The sequence below is a fragment of the Crotalus tigris genome, unplaced genomic scaffold (genome assembly GCF_016545835.1).
Source record: "Crotalus tigris isolate CLP2741 ecotype Arizona unplaced genomic scaffold, ASM1654583v1 scf7180000020608.1315917, whole genome shotgun sequence".
Lineage (NCBI taxonomy): Eukaryota > Metazoa > Chordata > Lepidosauria > Squamata > Viperidae > Crotalus > Crotalus tigris.
Genome location: NW_024098104.1, coordinates 99,204 through 126,958, shown reverse-complemented (window position 1 = coordinate 126,958; position 27,755 = coordinate 99,204). Strand labels below are relative to the sequence as shown.

At 43.7% G+C, this 27,755-nt stretch overlaps 2 protein-coding genes across 9 annotated transcripts in view; one reads left to right on the top strand and one right to left on the bottom strand.

Annotated features, from left to right (window-relative positions):
• The window catches only part of CUNH7orf50 (chromosome unknown C7orf50 homolog), a 60,743-nt gene that overhangs the window by 8,199 nt on the left and 24,789 nt on the right, over nucleotides 1–27,755 (bottom strand). The window lies entirely within an intron of this gene.
• On the top strand, nucleotides 603–27,087 carry GPR146 (G protein-coupled receptor 146). 8 transcript variants are annotated; one of them, XM_039367960.1, is made up of 5 exons: nucleotides 603–1,006; nucleotides 15,128–15,250; nucleotides 24,053–24,865; nucleotides 24,967–25,105; nucleotides 26,436–27,087. In XM_039367960.1, the coding sequence occupies exons 3-5, from the start codon at nucleotides 24,104–24,106 to the stop codon at nucleotides 26,516–26,518; spliced, it is 984 nt and encodes a 327-aa protein (XP_039223894.1). In that variant the 5' UTR covers nucleotides 603–1,006; nucleotides 15,128–15,250; nucleotides 24,053–24,103; the 3' UTR covers nucleotides 26,519–27,087. The 8 variants fall into 8 exon arrangements, with proteins under 8 accessions (XP_039223894.1, XP_039223893.1, XP_039223888.1 ...); XM_039367954.1 differs by adding exons at nucleotides 20,997–21,060; nucleotides 21,901–21,991 and having other exon boundaries at nucleotides 618–1,006; nucleotides 24,053–27,087; XM_039367959.1 differs by having other exon boundaries at nucleotides 614–1,006; nucleotides 24,053–25,105.

Here is a 27,755-nt window from a genome sequence, read left to right as displayed (position 1 = left end):
ACTACGTGCTTGGCCCGGATCTGAGGCTGCTCCTGGTTTCGCAACTGGCTGGTGGTCTGTCACCCTGACCCTAAGTGGGGCGACCAGGACGTTGGCATTTCCAGGGCTGGGCTGGGCTGGGGGGGGGGGCGAGGGCTAAAGCTTAGAAGGCTTCAGGGTTTAGAGAACCAGCCAAGGCCGGAGGGCTGTTCCGATGGAGAAGGGAAGAGGAACGCCATGCCCACCACAGAGAGGAGGAGGAGGAGGAGGAGGACCACAGAGAGGCGGCTGGCTGCCAAGGAGCTTCGGCAGCGTGACCGAGCTGCATGGAGCTTCTTTAATGAAAGCCAGTATTTCTTCAGAGAGCTGACCCAGCCTCCAGTGACTGAAATCAATAAAAACAGTCGGGCGAGGGGCCCGGGTGGGGGAGGACCCCTCTCTCTTTCTCCACCAGCTTTCCCTTGGCTTGGCTTTTCACTTTCTCCCCTCCCGGAAAAAAGTTTAAACTCCGATAAACTATGTGTGCTTTGCAAAGATTCTCTCCCCCTCCACTCTGGCTCCCCCCCCCCACCCTCGTTTGGACATTTTCTTCTTGCTTGACTGAAGGTTTTGGTAAGAGAAAGGGCCTTGATGACCTTCCCCCTTCCTTCTCTCTCTCTCTCTGAAAGCAATGAAAGAATTGTTTTGGAACCAGGAACCTGCCCAAACGGGGACACACATCCGGATGCTGCGTTCCTGACCTGATCTTACTGTTTGGGAGCAAGCAAAAGGAAAAAAAAAGAGGGGGGGGAGGAGGAAATGAAACCCAGTTCAGAGCTGGGGAGGAAGGAAAAAAAGAAACCACCATTGAAGAGATGAAGGAAGGGAGATGTGGGGTTTTATTGCGCCTTGCCTGGAAAGAATTCGGGCGTTGCTGATGTGCTGAATGCTAAAATGGCTGCAAAAAGTGCCCTGGAGGGGGTGATCCAGCCCCAAAAGCAGCAGAAGAAAACCATCCAGTCTTGAAGAGTTCAGTTCTCTGTCCCTGGTAAGTCCTGTGGTATATATATTATTTTAAGCTTTGGGTCAAAGCCTGAAATGAAACAGTTTGTCATCTTTATTGTTATCTAACCAGAAAATGTTTTCAGTGTGCCTTCTTTTCTTTCTTTTTGTTGCTCTTATAAAGACTAAGGGTTGTAAACAAAGCAGATTTTATGAAGGGTTTGGCCAAGAGAGCTGTCATTGGTCAAGTATGCGCAGAACACCGGTGGGAATTGATCTCTTTATTTATGGTTTGCCCCGCTTAGCTTTAGCTGGGGTTATGGACAAGTGCTCGGCTGGGTCTCATGTGCTAGAATGCCTGATGTGGGGTGTTTGTTGGGGAACATTAGGGAGGCCCTGCAGCGAGGGAATTGCGATGATGAAGGCTGCTGTGAGAGGGACCAAGTGTTTTGGGATGCACGTCACAGAACCCTTAACTGGTATAGCCGCTACCTGGAGCATCTGGCTTTTAAGTAGAAGAATTGGACAAGAAAGTTTGTGTGAAATGGTATGGGGTCTCCTGCTTTGAGCAGGGGGTTGGACTAGAAGACCTCCAAGGTCCCTTCCAACTTTGTTATTCTAACTACATCCCATCACAGTGAGACTGCCTAAAAGCTGAGCAAAAGAACACGGTGTAACAAGGTGGGGCAAATTTAATGTGGGACAGGTTTGATGAAAAGAAGGACTAGGGGTGACATGATAGCAATACTCCAGTATTTGAGGGGCTGCCACAAAGAAGGGGGGGAGGGTTAACCTATTCTCCAAAGCGCCTGAAGGCAGGAGAAGAAGCAATGGATGGAAACTCATCGAGAAGCAACCTGGAATTAAGGAGAAACTTCCTGACAGTGAGGACAATTAACTAGTGGAATGACTTGCCTCCAGAAGTTGTGGGTGCTCCAAAACTGGAGGTTTTTAAGAAGAGATTGGACAGCCATTTGTCTGGAATGGTATAGGGTTTCCTGCCTGAGCAAGGGGTTGGACTAGATGACCTCCATGGTCCCTTCTAACTCCATTATCCTGTTATGCCTCTTTTCCTCTGTATATAAAACTGTGAAATTCAGCCAAATCATGTTAGTGCAGTAAGGGTAATCAGCATCTTAGATGCACGCGATCAACGCAAAGACTTTCGAGACCTTTCAACTCTTTTGACGACTCCCCATACTTTTTTGGGGGGGGGTGCTTCTAAAGTTTTGGGATACATCTTGCCGCGCTTAAAGCAAACGAACGAAAGACAGACTGAGCTGGAGGGCGGATTTAAGAATGCACGGCTGGAGGACAAAGTTAGCAGAGCAGCCACCGTGATGTTTTTCGCATGACTGGAAGTCTGGCTGATGGGAACATTTGCAGAATGCAGAATACAAGCATCCTCGTCTTACAATCGTTCAGCGACTGTTCCAAGCCCTGGAAAAAAGACACTTATGGCCATTTTTCACACTTACGACCGTCACAGCCCCCCTCAGGGTCATGTGATCAAAATCCAGACGCTTGGCAACTGGCTCATATTTATGACGGGGTCAGTGCCTTTGGGTCACGTGACCCCATTTTGCGACCTTCTGTCGAGGAAAATGAATAGGGAAGCCGAGTTTCACTTAACAACCGGGCTGCTAACTTACCAGCTGCAGTGATTCGCTTAAGAACACTGGCAGGAAGCTTCGTAAAATGGGGGCAAAACTCCCTGAACAACGGACAACGGCAACTCACTGAGCGACGGAGCTGTTGGGCTCAGCTGTGGCCGTAAGTGGGAGCTGTTTGTGCTTTCCATCTCCGAAACCGGGACGTGCATGCAGCACCCTTGTGCTCTGGGTTGTTGTAAGACCCTGTTTCAACCTGACACATTTCTGTTTTGCTGAAGACTGCAGCACAGGCTTGCTGCCTGCAGCCTCCTGAAGGGGGAAAAGTGCCGAGAGAGAGAGAGAGAGAGAGAGAGAGAGAGAGAGAGAGAGAGAGAGAGAGGGCTGCTTCCTAGCCAAACATTTTTATTTGCGCCATTTTATAAATAGTTCAGAAGGCGCAGGAGCAGCTGCTGGGGGCCAAAGGGTCGCATGGGCACTGCATGGGGGGCCGGGGCATTTGTGCACAAACATGTCCCAGCGCCGGGGCTGGAGGAAAAGTCATCCATCATCCACGTTCCAGAGGTGGGGAAAGGAACGGACACTGCGGCATCTCACGCCAAAGTGAATTCAAGAGAGCTCTCCAAATTTGGCCACTTTTAAGACTTGTGGACTTGGATTCCTAGAATTCCTCAGCCAGCATGGCTGGCTGGGGAATTCTGGGTGTCCGAGTCCACAATAAGACTTATTGTCAAGTCAGAAGTTGCCACATTTGTAGACCCTTGTTCTAAATCAGGGGTGTCAACCTTGGCCATTTTAAGACTCATGGACTTCAACTCCCAGAATTCCTCAGCCAGCCAAAATGGCTGGCTGAGGAATTCTGGGAGTTGAAGTCCATGAGTCTTAAAGTAGCCAAGGTTGAGCACCCCTGTTCTAAACCATTCTTCTGAATCTGCAGCCTGATTCAGCCAGAACACCGTACACCGTCAACCGTACTTTATCCTTCAGTAGAACACAATTTCCACATCTCCCTCGATGCTGTAATTCACGCATGCCGATTCCTCACAAATACCAATGTCTTAAAATAGTTTTTAGAGAGAAAAAAGGCCAGGTCTTCTGGTTCCTCCAAGGCTGCTGTCCCAGGCTTTATTAGAAATGCATCCTTTGCAATCAATAGAACTTATTTGTATATATGTGGGGTTAGACAGACTTGCAGAAAAGAACACCGAATAGTAGAAAGTGTGCTTTACTCACATTATAGAGCTATTTGGCCAACAAAGCCCTGAATATATTCTTGATCAGAAGAAAAGGCTTACTTGAAGGATATTTCTAGATTCATTTACTAGTCACAGCAGACACATGTGTTATTTCTGACTTAGTAAAAATTAAGTTGTAAGTCTTGAATCATGGTGTTTTCTTTCCTGCAGTTTCCCAGCCAGTGGTGGGCTAGAAAAGCCTGGTAGCAATAAGATGGCCTCCAAATATTTTGGAAAACAGGGATTTGGCCAATGTTTAACTTCCAAGGACAGCTGCGAGAACTCCAGTTTGTCCCAGAGAAGTTTAAAAAGTAACATTATACTAGACTTGAATTTCAAGTGGAAATATCTTCTCAAGGCCACAAAGGTTAGAGTTACAGAAATAATCTTTATTAGCTACAGAAAAATGCTTGATTTGCACTGCAGTAGCCACATAAACGTTTGCACTGACATCAAATAAGCTATTTTGGTGTCCAAAAGCTTCATAATTATGAACGTTGCTGAGATTCAGGCTGGCTGGGGAATTCTGGGAGTTGAACTCCACAAGTCTTCAATTGCCAAGGTTGGACACCCTTGCTGTAAACTAAAAACATCTGAGTTAAAACTCATCTCAGCCATCAGCTTGCTCGGTATCTCCAAGAAATTATTCTTCCATCTGAATAACGGTACGGTGGCAACCTAGGAGAGCATCTTATTAAGGTACAATGTAACTACCACCATGTAAAGCCGAAGTTCCTCCAACTCTTCCTGTTGTGAGAAAATCAGAAAGAAATAGTACGTTTGGGCCCAGGAAAAGCCCTTCGCTCAGCTATAATATGCTCAGTTATGCAAGAGGGATGTGTACAAGAACGCATGTTTGTACAGCCTGCAGAATTACCAAATGTTATTTTGCATCGCATGATTGACTCCGGAGGATAAATAAAGGCAGGAAGGAGGGTGTTGCACAAGCTGAGCCTCCGATGGCAGTTCTCTCAATCTAGGTCAATGTCATATTTTTTTAGGGAACGAGACAGAATTGTCCTCTAAGCTAACAGACAAAGTCTCCAAGGAACTGTAATCTTTATTACACGCAGGTGGAAATTCAGGCTTGGAATTTTATTTTATTTTATTTATTTATTTTAAAAAATGTTCTTTGGCTACTTGCACCCTTCAGCTAAGTGTTCTGACTGGAGGCTCCAAAAACAGGTTATCAAGAAGGATGCAAGGCTGTGGTTCTCAAGAAACAGCTAGATGGCTAGCTCTATGGGTATAAACTGGGCTGGAAAATTCTGAGCGTGGATTGTAGGAGGACCAAACTGCACAGCAACTGGAAAGAATAATTAAAAGGGAAATACAATGTGCAAAGAAGGAAACTCTTTAGAATCCAGCCACTGCAATTTGTTTAAACAGTGATTAGAGTGAAGGGTTCTTGTGCTCTATGAACTTGACTGTTTTCTTGCAGACGTTTCATGACCCAACTAGGTAAGAGCCGAGGTGGCGCAGCAGTTAGAGTGCAGTACTGCAGGCCACTTTAGCTGACTGTGTTCAGCAGGTCAGCGGTTCAAATCTCACCGGCTCAAGGTTGACTCAGCCTTCCATCCTTCCAGGGTAGGTAAAATGAGGACCCAGATTGTTGGGGGCAATGTAAATATATATATATATATTTATAAATATAAATATATATATAAAACATATATATATATATACACACACACACACACACACACACACACATTGCTTACTGGTGTACACCGCTTAGAGAGTGCTTGCACTTAAAGCGGTATATAAGTCTCATAAATAAATAAATAAATAAAACCTCCTCAGTGCTAGAAGGGAGTGGGAGTTGCAGGGAGGAGGAGAAGGAAGAGGAAGAGGAGGAGGAGGAGGAGGAGGAAGACTGTGAGATCCTTGATGCTCTGAGCTTGGTGGGTTTGGCCAATAAAAGTCAAACTCAGAATCAGACAGGCACTCCAAATCAGGGGATAATTCATGAGAACCCAGAAAAACCACTAACCCCCCCAAACACAAGATGTGGCGCCTCAAATTAGCTTCTCCAATGGTGTCGTGCAGACCCACACATGGGTGCATGTTCCCTTCTCTGCCTTTCCTGTGTGAAAGCTGCATATTCATCGTGGATCTCCTGATGGCTGGTGATGAAATTTGGTCCATTTCACAAAGCTTTCTTCCCTGCCTGGAGAGGAGATGCATCTCAAGTGTCAGGGCATAAAGAAGTTCAACCAAGGGGCATCTGTTAAACAGCTGTGGGTTAGCTGTCTGGCAGTGTCGGCGCAGATGCTCTCCTCCTCCTATCTCCCCGCCTACACCTACGCTTGTAGCAACATATGTGCACGCAGGAAGGCCAAAAACCGACTGATTTTAATTTCAGGAATGGCATGCATCCGCACACAAATAGACAGACGGCGTGGTAAATGCTATGCATACGCTGCTCTGACACACCTTGGGAAGTTAATAGGACTTTGAAATGCCACTTTTTCTTCTGCAAATGCTTTCTCTTAAGGCGAATCCAGGTTCAAGAATCCAGGAAGAGCGTGTTCTACTGGAAAGAAAGCATTCTGTTCCTATCTAAAAATAAAAAGGTATTCGAGTCAATGGTGAAGGATAACAGAAAGGAGAATAATTGGACTGCAGTAGAATTATGGTTCGGCCTGTATCAAGGCAGGTTTATAGTTTTCCCTGAAGAGCTACCTTAGCAGAGTCCAGAAAAGAGCAACAAAGATAATCAGGGCACTGGAGGCTAAAACATAGAAAGAACATTTGCAGGAACTGGCTATGTCTGGTTTAAAAAGAAGGACTAAGGGGGACATGATAACAGTCTCATGTCAGGAAGAGCCCCAAGGAACGGCTGGCCACCAGACATTGTGGGTGCTCCAACACTGGAGTCTCTTAAGAAGAGAACTGGACAATCACTTGTCTGAAATGGTATAGGGTCTCCTGCTTGAGCAAGGGGTTGGACTAGAAGACCTCCAAGGTCCCTTTCAACTCTTGTTATTCTGTTGTCTGTAAAGTCATGGTCAGCTCCATCTTAAGAAAGAGACCCTTCTCCTAAGATGCTATGAAATACATGTGTATCAACTGCACATTTCCCACATCCTGAGTTATACACTACTTATTTCCCCCCCCCCCCAAAAAAAAAGAAATACAGTTTAAAACCCTGTGCTGTTAGATGACCCTGCTCTAACCTATTCTGGGCAATTTTTCTTTTATGTAACCCGTTTTGGCTGCCTGAGCTATTCTTTCCAGCTCATTTTATGCATTCTTCGGTTGTCCTTATTTCCTGTTCATAAAGAACAACCAAACAAATTCAGGAAAGACTGGCCTCGCCAGTTGGAAGATCATCAGAGTTCCGAGCTTGCTGGAGGAAATAAGGCTCCTTTGTGGCAGAGATATGACTTGTTTCTGGTAGGCTGGCTTGTGGATCACACAAAGGTTTCCATCTCATGCCTACCTTTTTGTTCCTGATATTTAAGAAAAAAGAAAAGCCACAGATGCCAAGAAGTGATTTATAACCACGTTTCCTTTTCTGATTTGAGTGATTATGGGACATCAAGTTGTGGTTGATTCTTAGCGACCACATAGATGTTTTCCAGATTCGTTTCTGGAGGGAAAAAAAAATGCTATTTTGTTCAGACTAGGAAAAAAGAGAGAGTTTGTACTTGTGTAGAGCTAAACTCTCAAAGTGAGAAAAAAGGCAGAGAATACAGTTTGGCACTATATCTACGCTAGTTCCGGTATTATGATCAATTTCGACTTTTTAAACTGACATTCATCTAGCCACCCACTTACCCACCCATCTATCCATCCATCTACCCACCCACCCACCTACCCATCTATCCATCCATCCATCCACTTATTCCTCCAACTACTTAATCCCTCCCTCCCTCCCTCTATCCACCCACCCACCCACCCAAATTTTAAAAGAACCTGTCAAAGCCAAGAAAAGCTCCCAGTGGATCAGCACATTTAGAACTGGGCAAGGTATTCCTTAATAATAACTACACACTCCCGTTTGTACCTTTGAGTGAAATACAAATGTAAATGCAAAATTGGAACAAATGCCTGTAAGATATTATTAGCTTTAATTTATGCAAAAAAAAATATGTTGTCAACACAAACCAGGCTACTTCAATACCTCTTGTAATGAGTGTAAATTAACTCTAAGCAACTCTGCTCATATCCAAGGTATTCAAAAACTATTATCTTCCTTCCCCCCCCCCCCCCGCATAGTAAACCGATCCTATCATTTCATTAGTCGGCTTGCATGCACAATATGTCAATATGAAATCCAGAAATTCAAATCACGCTGTGCCCTGGTGGGGGCAACGCTGGGCACTTTGCATCTTGAGTGGCTGTGAATGCAAAAGGCCCAATCCGGAGCTAAACAGGGGTTCTCTGTCTTCATTGTGCAGAAAGCCCAAATCCAGAAAATTCTATGAAAATCCAGAAAACAGATGTGGTTACAGGATTGGCATTTTCCTGGTTCCCCCCTCCCCCCAGCTGGGAAATTTTTGTGGTTAGAGGGGCCACAAAATTTCCCATCCCTGGAGGGAAAATCCCTAAACTGTGGCCGCATCTTGCCCAGGGTGCTTGTGTGTGTCGGCCGAAACTTTCCATTCTGTTGAAGCTGGGAGTTTTGTAAAGTTAGCTGCCTTATGGGATTTTCTAAGAATTACCAGATTTTGCTAAGGAAGTTAAACTTGGACAGAAATAATCAGAATTTTCCCCATGAACCTTTTGCAACTTATATTTTATGCTGTAAGCCGCCCAGAATTGGTGTGAGATAAGCAGCAAATAAATGTAATCAATCAATCAAACAAACAAATAAACAAACAATACCAGCACTCCATATTCAGATCCAATTTGACTATGTTATTTTGCGCTAAAAGAGTTAATGGCTTGGAACTTAGAATAATCATTTTCAAAAATTGCTTGCATCCATGTGAATTTCTCCGAATGTGAACTGCTTCAGAAATAGAGCCATTCCTCCTAAAAATACTGAAAAACCACAGTTCCTGTTTCCCTGACAGCCTTGGTGAGGGATTAACCGCATCAGCCAATATTCCACATTTCTGCTGAATCATCTCGGAAAAGCCGTGATTTTCAATACTGTCCTTTTCAAGGGATTCCCATACGAAGGGATGAAAATAGCATTACACTCATTTATTCAGGATAGGTTAAAAAAAAAAAAAAGCCAAGAATGTTTAGGTATTCAATGCAAACCCTAACACAGGCATTCTCCCCAGCACTATGAGCAATTGAAATCTGTCGATTAAACAGAACAAAGAGTTACCCTGGGGTAAGACGGGCGGCTAATAAATCTTACGAATAAAATTAAAAAAATAAATAAATTAAGAAGTTTCAGCTCATAGCAAGCTCATCCAATACACCCTGGGTTCCACATTTTTCACAATCTCCCTTCCAAAATGGTTTTCCCACGATTAATGTGCACGAACAGCGGAAAGCAAATAGAAGTTTAGAAGCATCTGCGCGGCTTGTATGGGGAGGGGAACCCTTACATGTAGACAGTTTACTGTACTCAGCTGCAAACATCGACGCGCCCAGTTTTGCTGCGCCTAGAAAAATATGTCAATGGACAATATGGACAATTCAACGCAGTACAAAGCACATCATTCAGCCCAGCCCCGATGCCAAGCCTCGCATTTGTCAAGAAGGCTTTCCGAGTGCCAGGAGAATAAAAACAGTGGCAATTTTTTACTTTTGCAAAAAGAGGAGGCAAGAGGGTGAATGCTGCTCTGTTCTCCACAAAGGGCTTGTTATATCATCCCTTTGCTGAAATACACTGGGTTGGGGGGGGACATTAAAAGACCGACTTTTCCAGGCTATGGACTGGCTGGGTTATTTAAAGCCAACTTCCCCGGTGGGGTGAATGACTCTGGCACGAGGCACCCCGGCTGGGAGAAATGCCATTTTGGACTTCGAAACTCTTGTCTACGTTATACGGTTCCGGACTGCACGAAATGCATTTTGTGCATCCAGTTGGAAGCATCTTTGAAGAATGTCTGAATGTGACCGGGTGGTCTGCCTTCATTATTATTTATTTTATATTATATTTTATTTTATTAATTTTATATTTTATTTTATTATTTTATTAATTTTTTATTTTATTTTACTTTATTTTTTATTTTATTTTATTTATTATTTTATTTATTATTTTTTATTTTATTCTATTATTTTATTTTAAAATGTATTGGCCACCCATCTTACCATAGGGTAACTCTGGGCGGCTTACAGTCATAAAAAATATGTCATAAAAATGGACATATTTTAAACTATTGTTATTCAGCGGCTGCAAATACTTGCATAAGGAAAACAAAGGTATGATTTTTTTTACACTAGCATAAAAAGAAGAATAGGATGCTGTTACCACTGTATAATTTGGGTTTGTGTGCACATGGCATCTGAAGAAAGAACAGGGGAAAAAAGGATTGGAAGTTATGAGCAGCATTCATACTGCAGATTTATAAGAGTATTTCTGCTAAAAGTGAACATATGGGGATTATTAGCATAGAGAATAAATAATACTAATGGCATTACCTATGAGGAACAATGCAAGCAGGAGCTAAGTCAATGTTTAATTCTACTGCGGGGGAAAATGGATGCATTGCTGTGAGAGAGACACTTTTGTGGTTCACGACAACATTTCTTCCTGGAATTTATGTCTTACCTGTAGCTGTGAAACAATACTGCCGGGCAGATGGGTTTGGATTCTGTGTTTACTTTTCCTATCAAATATTTGCAAACAAATGGAACAGAGCGAGCATGATGGGCTTACAGTTTAGTGCGGACACCTTGAGGTAGAGGAGGTATGCAAGAAGGGATGGGGGTTTGTGGTGGTGGTGGTGGAGGAGGAGGAAGAGGAGGAGGAGGAGAAGAAGAAGAAGAAGGAAGAAAACAACAACAACAACAGGATCCTTGTTGCTCCCTGAGCTTGGCTGTTTTCTTGCGGACATTTCATGACCCAACTAGGTAACATCATCAATGCAAGAAGTTTGCTCAGACACCAACCCCCCCTTCCTGTGTAGCACCGAAGATGCTTCCTAGTTAGGTAATGAAATAAACAATCAAGCTCAGAGAGGACTCCACAACTTCAGAATCCTCTATAATAGGCAAGATTTGCCTGATTAGTGAAGGCTGGCTTATTCCATATAATCAGTAGGGTCTCATCCTCTTATTCCCCTTTCAAATGTACAAGATGCCACGTCATGGCTATGTTATGTACCTTTTCAGATCAATCAACCAACCAAGCTGAAGACCCAACAATTAAAAAGAAATCAACAAAAGAAGTCCTCCTTAGACCAAAGAGACTTCACGGTAACTTGCCATTAAACCCCAGGATTGAAATGTTGATCTACAAACAGACATGTAGTGTCGAAGTGGGTTCCTTGCAAGCAGTGTTTGACAGATTACAATATCCCTAAGGCAGGAGGACAGTTGAAGGGGTGAACGAGGGATGTATTTGCAAGCTGCAAGCCATCCTTTGCCTCACACTGCCCCCAAATGTCTGAAGGCTGCTTTGGATCTCAGGGCTTCAAAGAGGACGAGAATTATACCCCATTTCCATGATTCGATACATCTTAAATAAGGTGGCATTGCTTCCTACCAACAATGCACAAACAGTTCTTGGGGCAACTGACAAACATGCACACACATGTACATATAGACAAAAAAAATATCCAAGAATCTAACTTTTTTTTTTTCATTCCAATGTGACTTTCCACAACAACTGCAGCTGACGAAAGCCAAGAATTAAAATTAGTCTGAAGTCAGCTGTTGGTGTCAAATAAAAATCCCGGTTTGCACACGATAACGTTTGTCGTGGGTCTCGCAAGATTTTTAAAAAGGGCCACATTGCAGTTAATTTGTATTCTGTGTTGTAAACATAAATCAAAACAAGACTTTTAATGGATGCATAAATATTCCCTTTTGTGCACATCTTAATTGCACCAAGTGGCATTTAAAAGTACGTGTTAACCCTAATAATTAGGGTGATTAGGTTTGCAATATGTTTTTTTTAAATTTTATAATGAAGTAAAATCTGGAATTTGGAACTAGTCAAATGCTATATTTTGATAATCTGCTGTACTAATATCAGCACACAGGCTGTGCCCCGCTCCCCAAAGTATGTAGATTCATATTTAAAATTGATTACATCTAATGAAGCAATACTGAAAAATAATAACAATCTATACTTACAATAAGGAATGTTTTTGAAAGACAGTATGGACAACTTCATCCCGATTAGGTTATCCAATCTGGGACAAGAACACAGTTTTGGGCTTCTGTTTACAAGGTGCTAATTTACAAGTTAAATGAACAAATGGGCATTTTTAAACCACAATGACTCACTGCTGGTGGACTATAGTACAACAGGAGTGAACTTTACTGCATTTCCCATTTAGAATATTTTCATTAATTGAAAATGAATCTCCTTGTTTAAATGCAGAAGACATCCAAGTCATGGGCGATGCTCCAAAACCTTTTGTGATGTCAAGGTTTAAATATTTACGCTTCTTCCTTTTCGGTGATTAATGCTATGCTTAATTGCACTAAGGAATGCAAAAGTTAAGATGGGGGGGGGGAAACAACACCAAGGCCCAGGTAAAATGTCACTGTTGATTCATATAAGGAACAGTTGCTGGAATTGGGGATGTCTAGTTTAATGAAGAGAAGGACGAGGGGGGACAGGATAGCCCCAATATCTCAGGGGCTGCCCCAAAGAAGAGGGAGTCAAGCTATTCTCCAAAGCACCAGAAGACAGGACAAGAAGCAACGGATGGAAACTAACCAAGGAGAGAAGCAACCTGGAACTAAGGAGAAACTTCCTGACAGTGAGGACAATTAACCAGTGGAACCACCTGCCTCCAGAAGTGGTGAATGCTCCAACACTGGAAGTCTTTAAGAAGAGACTGGACAGCCCTTTGTCTGAAATGGTGTAGAGTCTCCTGCCTGAGCAGGGGGTTGGACTAGAGGCAGATTGTTCCACTGATTGATTGTTCTAACTGTCAGGAAATTTCTCCTTAGTTCTAGGTTGCTTCTCTCTTCGGTTAGTTTCTAGAATGAAGCAAAGTCTGAACCAGGATTTCCAGATTCACAAGTTTCTCATCAGCTCCACGGCTGCCTTAGCTTTCCAACTGCGCCAAGAAATCCCGTCTCTGCTGATCCCAGGAAACCACCTTTGCTGAGATGACAAGACTCAAGACTTGTCAGGCACCGGCAGCAGCGGCAGCAGTACTTAACAAGTGGTATAATAAAACAAAATAAAATAATAAGTGGCAGGCGATTGCCAAAGGAAGAAAGGAAGGAAGGAAGGCGAAACCGAGTATGTTGCAAGGGTAGTAAAAACATCACCCTAGGTTTCTCCACTCGGTCTGCTTGGCTGGGTTGCAAAAATCGCAACGGCTTGGGCATTAAAACAGGCCTTCACGCTCTTTCAAGCACTCTGCACGATAGAGGAGAAACATCTTCACAATCTTTACAAGGCACCTGCTGCTTTGGGGCGAACACAACGAAGTGCCAACACTCTGTGGCAAATGTCTTCTTTGTTAAAATAAGGCTGCTCTATTACAAGAGAAATGGAAGGTCTGTAAAATCCCGCAGTGTTTCTCACCTGTGGCGACTGTGGCAACGCTGGCTGGGGAATTCTGGAAGTTGAAATCCACACATCGTAAAGTTGCCAAGGTTAAGAAACAGTGCTGTAGAGGGTTCTGTAGGAATTTACAGAGAGGTAAATTCCGTAAACTTCACTCGTATTACGGAATTGGAAATTTACATAAATTACTCGTGCAATAAATCCTCCCCCCCCAAAAAAAAAGTCTGAATATTTTCCACAAAAAATTATAAAGGTAAACAATCCTATTTTTCTATACTGTTTTTAAAAGCAAAACTTTACCACTGAAAACATGTAAAAACCATGTCAAATCTGTGATTTCCCTAGCTTACAGAATACAGCCTGGAATACAGAATAATAGAGTTGGAAGGGACCTTGGGGGTCTTCTAGTCCAGCCCCCTGCTCAGGCAGGAGACCCTATATCATTTTAGACAAATGGCTGTCCAGTCTCTTCTTAAAAGCCCCCCACAAAGCAGAAGACATTCCACTGGTTAATTGTTCCCAGGTCAGGAAATTTCTCCTTAGTTCCAGGTTGCCTCTCTCCTTGGTTCGTTTCCATCCGTTGCTTCTTGTCCTGCCTTCTGGTGCTTTGGAAAATAGAAAATTGCTTGCCCTAGGAAAGAAAGCTTTGCTTCAGCTGCATTTGAAAACCATCTGTATAAAGGAGACCAGCTTAGAAGGAGACTAATAATATCACCTTAATACATTTCAAAGCCTAATTGATTTATGGTGGCATCAACTGTGTGAAAGAACATCTCTCGTTGGCATCTTTTACGCTAATGGGCTATGGTGCCATGGTGCAGTTGGGCAATGTTTAATATCCATCTGTAATTTTGAAGAACAGTAACAGGGCACACATGGAGAGACACACTTCTATATGCATTCAGATGCCTAAAAGCTTATCTGATATAATTAAGGTTTACATGAATAAACTGAAGGTGAGATGTAACCACATCATTGATTTTGCCTATAGGACAAAATGGATGCCAACATTTAAACTCTTCCAATGCAAATTCAGTGTAACCAAAAAAGAACTGGAAACCAACAGTACTAATATACCAAGGGTCTTCAAACTTGGCCCTTTTATGACTTGTGGACTTCAACTCCCAGAACATGAATATTATTCAATTCAGCTAGAAGGTTTGGGAGTTCCTGTCCTTTGCATCCTTTGATATCAAGCTGCTTTATTTCATAAACTTACTTTACTTTGGGACAAAGAAGGAAGAATAGGATTCCACTGTGTTCAAAGGGTTAACCCTTCCGGTCTTTTGAATATTTCAATTTTCATCAGTTGATATGGCTGGATTTCATAAACTTACTTTATTTTGTGACACACAAGCAAGAATATTATTCAGTTCTGTTAGAAGGGTTTAACAATTCCTGTCCTTTAAATCTATCCATTTTCATCATTCTGGTTTCACCGTTGCTTGATCAGCTTTAAGGCCGTAATCAGACGCTCCGATTAAATTAATGTCCCCTCCTGACTTAATCACGGGAGCGATTCCCCTGCAAGACCTGATTTTGGTAAAGAGACCTCCCCGCCAATCACAAAGGATTGTTGGAGCTTAAGGGATTATGTTGGGAATTACTCGCAGGGGAAGGTCATGTGAATATATCAAATTTGGTGCCAGGAAGAATGGTGAGGTGGCAGAGTCAGCATTCATCCCTTAAGGTCTGTTGATGTTTCCCTTCCGCAGCTATGCAACACCCGAATTGAGGTTAAACTTCAGAGTGGGCAACCAGAGAAGCAAAAATGTTCCCTTTCTGTGGCCGAGCAGCTGCTGGACCCCATCACTCTGAAGCATGGTGATGCTGGCCAGGTGAGTGACCGGTGCATTCATTTTGCAAACTTTTCCGTTAAAAACAAACAAACAAAAAAAACCCCTCCCCACGAACCCTAATTATTAAACACCCATGTGCAGAACGGTGGAAAGGAGAACTGTTGTATGATTCAATAACTCAAAAAAAGGAGGCCGTCGCATGGGTGAGCTTTTCCAAAATGGGAAATATAACGCAAAGCACCGATCTGAGCACCAAGTAAATCCTTAGGTAATCTTAAATCAGTTTCCTTAATAGCATTTTTTCCAGGCAAAAACTCGCACTGCAAATCCAAAGATCTCTCTGTGCTTAATGTAATTATTTTTTTTCTTTGTGGCTCGTGACATAGTGGAACAGGGCTCAGGAAAATGGGACCAGGGAATTATTATTATTTTTAATCTAAAAATTCATTTTTATGAAGTGCTTCTAAGCTGCCTGGCAAATGCCAGAAAGATGGACAGCATCCTAATTCAAACAGGGCTTCCTTCTGTAGAGGATATGTGAAGCTAGCTTAGGTCTGGAAGTCACAAAAATCTCTTGACCTCTCACCGATCCAAACAAAAGAAATTATAAAAACCCCAGGGAGACAACCAGCCTATATCCCTGTAGGTCATAGAGGTAGAGAGAAAAAATTAGATCTACTTGCCTGCAGCTTGATCATTTTTATTCTCCTAAAGATATGATTTCATAACGAAGGGAAGGGACCTTGGAGGTCTTCTAGTCCAACCCCCTGCTCAGGCAGGAAACCCTATACCATTTCAGACAAATGGCTGTCCAGTCTCTTCTTAAAAACTCCCAGTGTTGGAGCACCCACAGCTTCTGGAGGCAAGTCATCCCATGAGTAAGGATTGCTTTCAAAGTTACCTGGATGAACTATTTTTTTTTTTCTAAGAGATTTCTATTCTGCTTCTCCCATGTTATGGAGGCCATGGCCCAAACAAATAGGTTAGCAACAAGAGTCCATGAAATGATCCAAGCCAATTCCCAAATAAAGATCCTGATTCGAGTACGAGGAAGGCTTCTACAGATTCCACAAGGCAACAAGTACAGGTAGTCTGCGATTTACAACAATTCATTTAGTGACCGTTCTAAGTTGCAACAGCACTGAAAAAAAGGGGACTTATGACCGTTTTTCACACTTAACCACCACTGCAGCATCCCCAGGGTCACGTGACCAGAATTCAGAGGCTTGGCAACTGGCATGCACTTATGATGGTTGCAGTGTCCCCAAGATCCTCCTTTTGCGACCATCCGACAGGCAAAGTCAATGGGGAAGCCAGATCCACTTAACCGTGTTACTAATTTAACAACTGCTAGGCCGTAAAACGGGGCAAAAGTCACTGAACAACTGTCTCACCTAGCAAGAGAGATTTTGGCCTCAACTGTGGTCGTAAGTTGAGGACTATCTGCAGTTTCAGTGCCTCTGTTACCCACCATTCTAGAACTTTCCTTCAAGGTTCCTACTATTTGTGTAAACCATCCTTCCCTCTTTCCCTCTTGGAAAAAACCCAAGGCAGAAGATCCTTAAGGCAGATTTATTCAGTATTGATACCAGACAGTTATTTACTCAATCAATTTACAGTGCAGGCTTCCAGACTCTCCCTCTCAGCTGCAAGCTGCCCAAAAGCAATTATCTGCATTTTGTAGGCTCCTGCGAGCCTTAAGCATCCCATTGCATAACTGTGGAAAACTCCACTCCGAGTTTCCCAACTGGGAAAGGAGATCAAAAGCAGCCTCGGCGTTTACCTTCCACTCCTTTATAGCGCACAAGGTGGCTCCCACCGAACACGATGTACTAGCCTAGGCAGGCAGACAGCGCATGCTGAAATATAATTGCATTATGCTTGTGCTCCACTAATGATTAAGAATGGAATGGAATCGGTCTGTCCTGTGGTAGTAAATAGTCCAGGCAGACGATCCATCTTTGTGGAGACTTAAGGCTGGTCTTGAAGATGCTACCTAAAGGCCATATATGGAAATAAACCAAAGAATACAGGACTGGCCAGAAGTTGCACCAGGGAGAAAAGAGATAAAATTAACACAAAAATCCAGACACTTGGTGCAGCCCCCAATTGTAAGGAGGTGGTCTCTGAATCTAGCTTGGCTCCAGAGGAGCTCATGAAATATGTCCAATAAATAACTTCTTGGCAACAAAAATTGCCTCCTTGTGCGATATTTTGTCGAGTCTACATCCCTGTTATTTCTTGGTAATGTCCCATCCAAGCACTAACCCAGTCAAACTCTGCTTTGCTGTCTGAGATCGACCAATGGGGATTGGATGTTTGCTATTTGGCGGGACCAATGATGAAAACAAGGAGACAATTGATTTTCAAAGGCCTAGCCGCACATTATACAAAAATGTAGGTAAGCACCACTGGTGATTTTCAAAGTGAAAAGCAATTAGGAGAAGGAAATTAGCACTGTCCTTTGGGATTGGGCGGCATATAAATAAAATTAAATACAAATACAAAATACACTGTTAATTAAATCTTCCTGTCCACTCCAAGTCTTCCTCATTCCCTTGAAGTTTTTGCCATGCATGAAGCTCCAGAACTGTACTTGGTTCCATGTGAGGGAGAGGAGAGGAGGAGAGAGGAGAAAGGGGACAGTAGAGAAGAGAAGAGTAGAGTAGGGTAGGGTAGAGTAGAGTAGAGTAGAGTAGAGTAGAGTAGAGTAGAGTAGAGTAGAGTAGAGTAGAGTAGATATTAAATCTGCTCTCATGCCACATAAAAATATTTCCATTCTATGAACTGACTGCCCCCAAACGGTAGTCACACTGCAAGTTTCCCATTGGTCCAAACAGGCACAGGCCTCCCTGTTCCACCGTAAATGACATTACTTGAAAAAGACTTGTGGGTTATTCATAGAGCACCCACACCCTTGACCAAGCTGGATTTTCTTCTCTACTAATTCCAAAAACATTTTATCTCCGCTCGATCAAATACTTGTGTGTTACAAATAGTGATGACTCAGCCTGAAGGATTAGTCCCTGCCAAACCTAAGCCTTCCCACTTCAAGAGCGACATCAAGAAGACGGGTGCTCACTTTGGTTACAGAACGTAATCCTGAACAGATCCTGGAAAATTAGCCCTGAAAAAATGCAAAGGACTTGACATTTTTCCCTTTGGAATTCCAAGTCTTCCTTTGGGAATCCAGAATCTTTTTGCTGGATTAATATCATTCTGTTTTGACTGGGGGGGGGGATCATCCACAGGTGGCAGGTGTCACATTCCAACTCATGAGCCAATTCATACTGTAGCACCAAAAATATTTTCAAGCCGAGAAGTCAACAAGGAACTTTCTTTGTAAGATTCCAGGGAGAATTGGGCTGGCGTGCTTGATCCTGCTTGTTCAAGTGGGCAAAGCTTTCGCTGGGATCTGAAACTGGAAAAGTTTGATTATTCAAAACTCATGCTTGGTGTAGTCCCTTATATGGAGATCCTGGTGAACTTTATCACCGCAACCGAAGGGAGCTTGAAAGCCAGGCAGTACTCCAAATTCTGTCAGGGGACTTTATGTATTCAGAGGGCTTATAGAGCGGTTGCTCACTTCATCTTCCATTATGAACCTTTGGAGGAATCTGATGGCAACTTTTAGGCCAATTAATGTTGCTGAAAAGGATAAGCATCCAGGAAAGCTTTGAATGACATGGGTTGACCAGCAAAAGTGTTAAGAGTTGAGGGGTCCTTGGTGCTCTCTGAGCTGGGTGGTTTTCTTGCAGATGGTTCATGACCCAACTGGAGAACATCATCAGTGCAAACCCTGCTTCCTTCTAGCATTGATGATGTTACCTAGTTGGGTGATGAAACGTCTGCAAGAAAACCACCAAGCTCAGAGCGTACCAAGGACCCCAAAGCCCCCCTCCTCCTCCCTTCTCTTTCTCCTCCATTCCTCAACCCCCCTCCCTTCTAGCACTGATGCTATTACCTAGCTGGGCAATGAAACGTCTGCAAGAAAACCACCAAGTTCAGAGAGCATCAAGGACCACACAGTCCTCCTCCTGCTCCTCCTCCTCTCCACACCTTTGTAGCACTGATGCTGTTACCTATCTGGGCAATAAAACATCTGCAAGAAAACCACCAAGCTCAGAGAAGCACCAAGGACCCCTCATTTCAACCCCCAGCTCCTTCATTCTCCTTTATGCGTCCTACAAGAGTCCTCCTGCTCTGGAACAACCACAGCCTAACACAGCCCTGCTCTTCCAAGGCTGCACGTAACACAATAAGAGACTTTCAAATCCAGCTCTTCAGACTGATCGATCTAAGGCAAAAAAAACAGATGGCCTGGCATTATTTGCCCCCCCCCCCAATCCAGCCGTGAAACTGAGCCTCGTGAAGAGTTTTGTTGGTGGTTTTTAGAAGACCCTCCCTGGAATCTTCCGATGGCAACCCAGCTTTTTTTTCATGGGAATGCCAGAAAGTAGCTGGTGGGTTTCACACACACAAAAAAAAGAGTGGGTGGGTGGGAGGAACGGAGGGAGGGAGGGGAGGCAGAGACTGTAACCCAACACCAAGTGGGTTATTCCAGGAATATCTGCCTTTCTACCAATCGATGGGAAGGCTCGGAAGAGAGCAGTGTGTGCACCACTCCCCTTCCAGTTCAGAGTTTCCTATTTCTTGAAACTGGCTGTAAACAGAGCCAGGGAGGAGCCACGGGATTGCTCTGCCAACAGAAGCAGAAACTTTGTGAGTAATTTACTAGAGGACAAACAAGTGCAGCTCACATGCGGGAAGAACACCCTGCCGGATCGCCCAGCCGGAGGGTCTAGGACGTTTAGTTCGCAGGAGCTACGGGGGAAAAAAATAATAATGGGAGACCCCCTCGGCTGGGTCCCTTCTCCACCTGAAATGTTATTTATCAGCCATGTTTGACTCTGCAGTACAAAGGAACATGAGAACTGGACCGAAGGTAGGACTGGGGAAGATGGGGGGGGGGCTGGATGTTTGTGGAGGGGGAGCAGAGCTAGCAGCCTTGGCCTAAGATTGTCAAAGCAAACAGAAGGAGGAGAGTTTGCAGGGGTGAGATGTGGGGCAGGGGCAGGAGTCTGCTTCAATGTCCAGATGATTCTTTTGGGTGGGTGGGGAAGGGGAAGCAGATTCCCAGTAGGGTCCTCAGCGTCAAAGTGTGGGTTTCCATCTTGTAAGGTGGCTTGCTTTAAGGCAGGGGTGTCCACCCTTGGCTACTTTAAGACCTGTGGACTTTAACTCCCAGAATTCCCCAGCCAGCCAGAGCAGGGATGTCCAACCTTGGCCATTTTAAGACCTGTGGACCTCAACTCCTAGGTATGCTGGCTGGGGAATTCTGGGAGTTGAAGCCCACAGGCCTTAAAGTGGCCAAGGTTGGACACTTCTCTTTTAAAGTAACCTTCTCTGCTGTCTTCAACCGGAAATTATGGTTTGACTTGGGTGCTCTTCAGGTACAAGCAAATCTTGTGTCTTTGGGAGGAGAAAAAGAATTAAAACTCAACATATGTACTGGGAAGGCCATAATACAGGGACTTTTTTTAAAAAAAAAAGACCTGAAAGAGCATTTGGTTCGATGTGGAACTCAGACAGACGCGGTCTTCTCTTTGGGAGAAATAAAAGTGGCTTTCTTCAGTGGCTCTCCTCCTTGAAATGAATAGGTCTCTAATGTAAAGGAAGGCATGTGCAGGAGGGTGGCTGAACATGGAAAGGAAGAGCATTGCTGAACATGACCTCTTTATCTTATGTATCTGTAATCCCACCTTTTTATTATTTTTACAAATAGCTCAAGGAGGAGAACATATCCAACACACCTGCTATTTTCCCCATCACCACAACCACCCTGTCAGGTAGGCTGGGCTGAGAGAAACGGACTGGCCCAAAGTCAGCCAGCCGGCTTTCATGGCTAGGGCAGGACTTGAACTCAAGGTCTCCCGCTTTCTAGCCTGGTGCTTTAACTACTATACCAAACTGGCTGGCTGTGACGTTCTATAGAAGCCAACAATGTTGGGTGTCCCTCTATTGCTTTATGGGGAAAAAGTTGGTCAAAGGTAACATCCTTTAGGACGGTTACCGGGATGGGGAAGTGGTCCTCAAGAATGAATGGATGTTCAGCTCCTGAACTTCAGAAGGCAAAGAGAAGTTAGCAATTGGTAGCATAACGAGAAACCAAGGTGCAGTGACCCCAACAATTATAACTATCCTGTTTTCTTCAACAGTAATATCCCCACTCTGAAAGACGCTTTTGTTAAACCAGCATCTCCAAGGATAGAATCATAGAATCACAGGGTTGGGAGGGACCTTGGAGATCTTCTAGTCCAACCCCTGCCCCAGTCTACGGCAAGAGACCTTATATCACCCTGGACAAATGGTGGTCCAATCTTTTCTTGAAAGCTTCCAGCAATGGTGCTGCTTGACTACAACTCCCAGCGTTCCCAGCCAGTCGGCCACCGGCCCGGTCGACTGAGAATTCATGGTGTTGCAAAACCTCTGCAGGGCGTCCTGTTGGAGAAGATCAGGCCTTAATCTAGGGGCTAGGAAGGTTCCCCAGATTTACCAAGGAGTTATCCCCAGTTGGTTCAAAGGGAGGGCACATCACACAGAGAGGTCTGGTTATTTTGGAAAAAGTCTGAAGTGCCTCTTTGGAACATTACATTTTATTTTAATGGTGTTTTGTTTTGTTTTTAAAGGAAGTGCATTTGCGTCTGCAGCTCTAGATTCGGGAGAGATGTTATCTCAAAGTCATAATGTTAATCCTTCAGTTTAATAACAGAAATTATGGTACGCATGCCTTGACAATAGGTTACGAGGAAATCAATTATAAAAACATTAATTTTGGCACTCTTTGGAGGAAGAAAACATCTTATAGGAGGAAGGCAAGTTCTTAGAAATTACTTGGCGTGTTTATTTCAGATAAGGACCCTGGGGTGTTCTTCCTGACCTGTTCGGAGAAGGGCTAAATGAAAGACAAACAAGGAGCCATGTGCTTTCAGCTGCGCAGACAGTGCAATGTTGAGCCTAGGCCAGGTTTTGTAGCAACACACCAACGCAGCCCTTGGCACCTCAGCTGAACTCTTCTCGAGTTGCAGCCGAACGTCTAACCAGAATCAGAATCACAATAGAGCTGGAAGGGACCTTAGAGGTCTTCTAGTCCAGCCCCCTGCTCAAGCAGGAGACCCTATACCATTTCAGACAAGTGGCTGTCCAGTCTCTTCTTAACCCTTAACCCGGGTTAAATCTATCAGGGTCACTAAGACTGCAATTTCCATTGGGCTGTAGGGCGGAAGGAAACAAGGGGTTGCCCCAAAGAAGAAGAGCGGGTGTCCACCTATTCTCCAAAGCCCCTGAAGGCAGGACAAGAAGCAACGGATGGAAACCTATCAAGGAGAGAAGCAACCTGGAACTAAGGAGACATTTCCTGACAGTGAGAACAATTAACCAGTGGAACTCCTCGCCTCCAGAAGTTGTGGGTGCTTCATCACTGGAGGCTTTCAAGAGGAGACTACACAGCCATTTGTTCAGAATTGTATAGGGTCTCCTGCTTGAGCAAGGAGTTGGACTAGAAGATCTCCACGGTCACTTTCAACTCTGGCATTCCCTATCTTAACCTGGTCCTTAATCATATTTTTCATTTCAGGGGGTTACCCTTTCATTACGATGACTGTATTTTCTCTTGGGGACCCCCGATAAATGAAGGGGGTGTTCCTAAATTATGTATATATGAAAGCCTCCTTGAACCATGCAGGGATGCAATCAAAATTGTGGAAGAAGGAATTCAAGGAGAATGTCCTTCTTTTTAGATGTCCTTTACATGTGGCCAAGGTCTTGTCTTCCACATGAAAATGGCCAGACCTAGGGAGACTGACTCAAGCGGTGAAGCCAAAATCTCCCCCATACAGGAATGAATTTTGGGAAGGATCTGCAAACATGTGGAATAATGTGGATGTTCTGGCAGATAAAATGTGTCCAAAAATAGAAAAACTGAAGGTCATCTCTGCAAAATACTGGAAAGCAATTAAAAGCACAGGACTTCTTGATTCAATCCTATCCTATCCTATTAATAACCGGAACATGCCTGTATAAAAAGCTGCCTTTAAGGCTGTACTATATTACTGGGAAAAACACATGTCTTGCGAGGAATGTTGCCTCGATTTACCAAGACAAATAATACTTAAGTTTTTACAGAGAGTTTTCAGAAAGGAACACAATCTATTTTTTATTTTACTCTGCAAAGATGGATTAGAATAATACAGCCTTTGTAAGGGTTAGAAACAGAATGAGAGAGAGAACTGCCTTAAACCAAAGTAACACAAAGTACCTAATAATTTAAATGTATTAATAATTAACCCATCAGAATCACAAGATCTCTACTGATTTTTTTTTAGACATAGACATTGAGTGCGAATCTACGAAACCCATGTTCTTGAGCAGGGGTCTTCTAACTTGGCAAATTTAAAACTTGTGGACTTCAACTCCCAGAATTCCCCAGCCAGTCTATACTATAGAGCTTCTTAGTCATCCTGGTCATGATTGTCCCCAGTTGCTTTTTCAAGAGGCAACTGGACTTTCTTTGTTTTTCCTTGAAGACATTTCACTTCTCGTCAAGAAGCTTCTTCAGTTCTGGGAGTTGAAGTCCACAAGTCTTAAAGTTGCCAAGTTCGGAGCGCCCCCGGGCTTGGGGAACCCCAACTGAATAATGCCATAACTGAAATTTCTGTTATCCCATAATACAACTCAGAGCTGGTCAAGTTCGGCAGTTCGTGGTGCAAATATGGAAGAAGTTTGATTTTTGTCTTCTCAAAAGAAGCGTGCTGACATTCTTTCTTTTCTCTTCTCCTGCAGAAAACCTGGTAACCAGCCGAGAAGGGTCCTCCTCGTCTCGGGAACGTCATTATGTGGAGCTGTGAAGCACTCAATGGTTCCAAAAACACTGAGGACCAGAATCTGTGCCATGATTTTCATCTGGTGATTTCCATTTTGTCTCTGCTCTACCTCGTTATCTGTTTCCCCATCGGCCTTTGCTACAATGGGCTTCTGGTTCTGGTCAACCTGTGCAACAAGGCTACCATGACGATGCCGGATGTCTACTTCGTCAACATCGCCATTGCTGGCCTCATCATCAACGCCATCGCCCCCATGTACCTGCTGGGACCCATCAGCACCAAATGGGCCCTCTGGAATTTCAACAACGAAGTCTACATCACCTTGATGATTTTATTCAATGTCTCCTCCTTGGTGATCATGTATTCCATTGCCTTACTCAGCTTGGACTACTACATTGAACGGGCTCTGCCGAGGACTTACATGTCCAGCGTGTACAACACCAAGCATGTATGCGGCTTCATCTGGGGAGGGGCCATGCTGACCAGCTTCTCCTCTCTCTTGTTCTACATCTGCAACCATGTCTCCACGAAAATTATCGAGTGCTCCAAAATGCAGAACAAGGAAGCTGCGGACGCCATCATGGTTTTCATCGGTTACATCGTGCCGGCCGTCGCCGTGCTCTACGCGCTCGTGCTGATCTTGCGAATACGCAAGGAGGCCACACCACTGGACCAAGACACTGGAAGACTGGACCCCTCCGTGCAGAGGCTTTTGATTGCTGCCGTTTGCACCCAGTTCACCCTGTGGACACCCTACTACGGGACCCTGCTGGTGAGCACGCTGGCCGCCCTACAAGGCAAAGGGGTGGAGGAGAGCTACAGCCGGGGGTTGTATTTTACGAAGGGGTTCTCCAAATTCCTGGCTTTTTCCAGCAGCGTCGTCCTGCCTCTGCTGTACCGGTATCTCAGCAAAAACTTTCCAGGCAAACTGCAAAAGCTGCTAAAAAAGCTGCACTGTGGGACTCAGCCATGTTCGCACGAACGCACAGAGGTCCAGCAGGTCGTCACGTAGGTATGAAGGAATGCTGGTGGGCGCCAGGTTGCCGAGCTGAGTCTGGAGGCCGCTGAGCGAGGGTGCTGGAAAGGGTGGGCCCACGTTGGCAACTCGCCGTTTTAGCCTACCCAGGTAGTGACTCTGCGGAGAGAAAATTGTTGAGAATCTTGTCTGGGGGTTAAAATCGTAGTTTGATTTCACGAGTTTTGATGCACTGAGTCGGTTTTGCAGGATAAGCTTTGTTTTAGCAATCTTGTGTGAAGAAAAAAACCACAATACCCGCAGCAGGCTTTTTGACCGAACACCTAGCACTTTGTAATCTTGTAGAATTTTTCTTTTTTAAAAAAAGAGAGGTATTTTTATGTTTTCATATAAAATAATATGAATTTTAAATTTACAAAGCAGTTTTAAGTCAAAGGCCAGAGTGGCACCTTTTCAGTTACGATAATATCCATTAATAATCACGCTGGTCAAATTGCGTCACAGCCTAGTATGAAACTAAATTTTTCCTAATGTACAAAGTTATGATTTAAACAAAATCTTTACTTCTAACTCTAAAGCAGGTAGTTTGAAGATGTCTCTTTGAACGCCTTTGTTTCTTTCTCCATTCAGGAGTGAACAAAAAAGAGGCTTGCCCGGTTTTATTTTACACTGTGAAAGCATTTCAATCAAACACAAGGATACAATTTTGTAGAAATCATAGGATGTTGCTCTATATAGTAAAATGAAGGACAGTTTAAAATGAAGTCAAGCTTAAGATGCAAACGAAAAATCCAAAAGGGCACCCAATGAATCACTCACAAACATTCCTTAGGATGTACAGCATTCTTTTCATGGCTGAATTTAAAGCATTAAAAGTATTAAAATTAAAAGTATTATCATCACTCAAAGAATGTTTGCAAGATATTAATGGATCAAAGGAATGGAAGGGATAACACAGTAGTGTGAGTACACAACTTAGAGGAGATTCACAGGGAACAACAAGGATTTCTTATCCTTCTGGCCCTAGTTTTTATGCTGCTTTGGATTCTAGTTCTGTCCCTGACTCAGTAGTGCCATATCTTTTCCATCCTGTTGGTTGGACCTAACAACAAGCTAGCATGAAGAAGTAGTCTAGGATAGGCTACTAAAAGCCATATATACTGTGTTATAAAGACAACGTTTTGAATCTGCTCCACTATTATCACCAGAAAAGGTGCCCAAGAGGTTGGAAGATCCCCCAGGTCAGTACATCCTAGAACAAAGTCTGGAAAAAGGGATGAGGAACATCTCTAGATGTTCAGATGGCCTCCAACACAGGTTTTCTCCTTGGTTAGTCCCCATCCATTGCTTCTTGTCCTGCCCTCAGGTGCTTTGGAGAATAGGTTGGCCTCCTGTTCTTTGTGGCAGCCCCTCAAATATTGGAATATATTCTCCATGCTCCTCGTCTGAAAGAGATTGTGAGAACTGAAGACCCAACTCCATTGGAGGCCACCAAATTGTGGAGAAAGAGTAAACGATGTATGGAGAGGTTTCGCTTCTTCAGAGGTAAGATCAGAAATTTTTGGATTACAAAACTGGCAGGCTGCTATGCTTTTACTGAGCTGCCATACAATCATACAATTTTGTCTGCTCCAACCTGACGTTTTGCTGTGACCCAGTGCCAGCTTCCCAGAGACGTAGGCTTGTAGAACAAATAGTTGAGTCTTCTCTAAGAGGCCTTGAGGGTGGATTTGGGAGGTTATCAGAGTTAAGACACTAATTTAGCCTAGGGAGTTACCACAAAGTCTAATTTAGTGGAGGGAGTTACCAAGATTCTTTGCAGGTGAGGAAGAAAACAACAGACCTTGTGTTTGCCGGGCTTAGCTGATGTCTGATTAGTCTTGCGTTGCTCGGTCATCAAGCTCAGACAACTTCTAGGTCCAGCTCCTAACTGGGTAAAGAAATTCCCACAACTCTAGGTTGGGTTCTGGGTCTTTGTCATAGATTTCATCTAGCAAGATCTTTTTTTAAAAAAAAAATGAAAAAGGCTGAGTACCTTACTTTAACCGCACATATAAGAAAGTGCTATAAAGTCTCCTGCTGTTTTATATGCATGTAATTGGGTAATATGGGTAATTTCTGCCCAACTAATTGTGGAAGGTGTTTATAAGTGCTAGGATGTGGGGCTGACAACTCTTTAGGGCAGCGCAGCGTATCTCCACCTTGTCAACTTGAAGATGTGTGGACTTCAACTCCCAGAATTCCCCAGACAGCATATTGGAGAATTCTGGGAGTTGAAGTCCATACATTTTCAAGTTGACAAGGTGGGACTTTCTTTTTCTGAACCTACACATTACTAGGTCAAAGGACAATTGTAAAAAACAAAACAAAAACAAACCAAGAGCCAAATGCCTTGTGTAACTTACATCTCCACATTATTAATATCCTGTATTGGAAGCCACTTCGGTTCAAAACACTTGCATATTTCTCCGCAAATCTTACTCACTGCGAATATCCTAGAGCCGTGCCTTTTCCCACTAAAACTGAGCCAGCATTACAGGGAAGAGAGAAAAAAATTCCAGTATGCAGCTAATTCTTAGTTGATTTCCAGACAATGTTCCACAAAACCACTAACGTTTATTCTTAGATCTCGAATGCTATCAGTTTCAAACAACTGCGTTCACTTTTGTAAACTTGGAATTAGGAG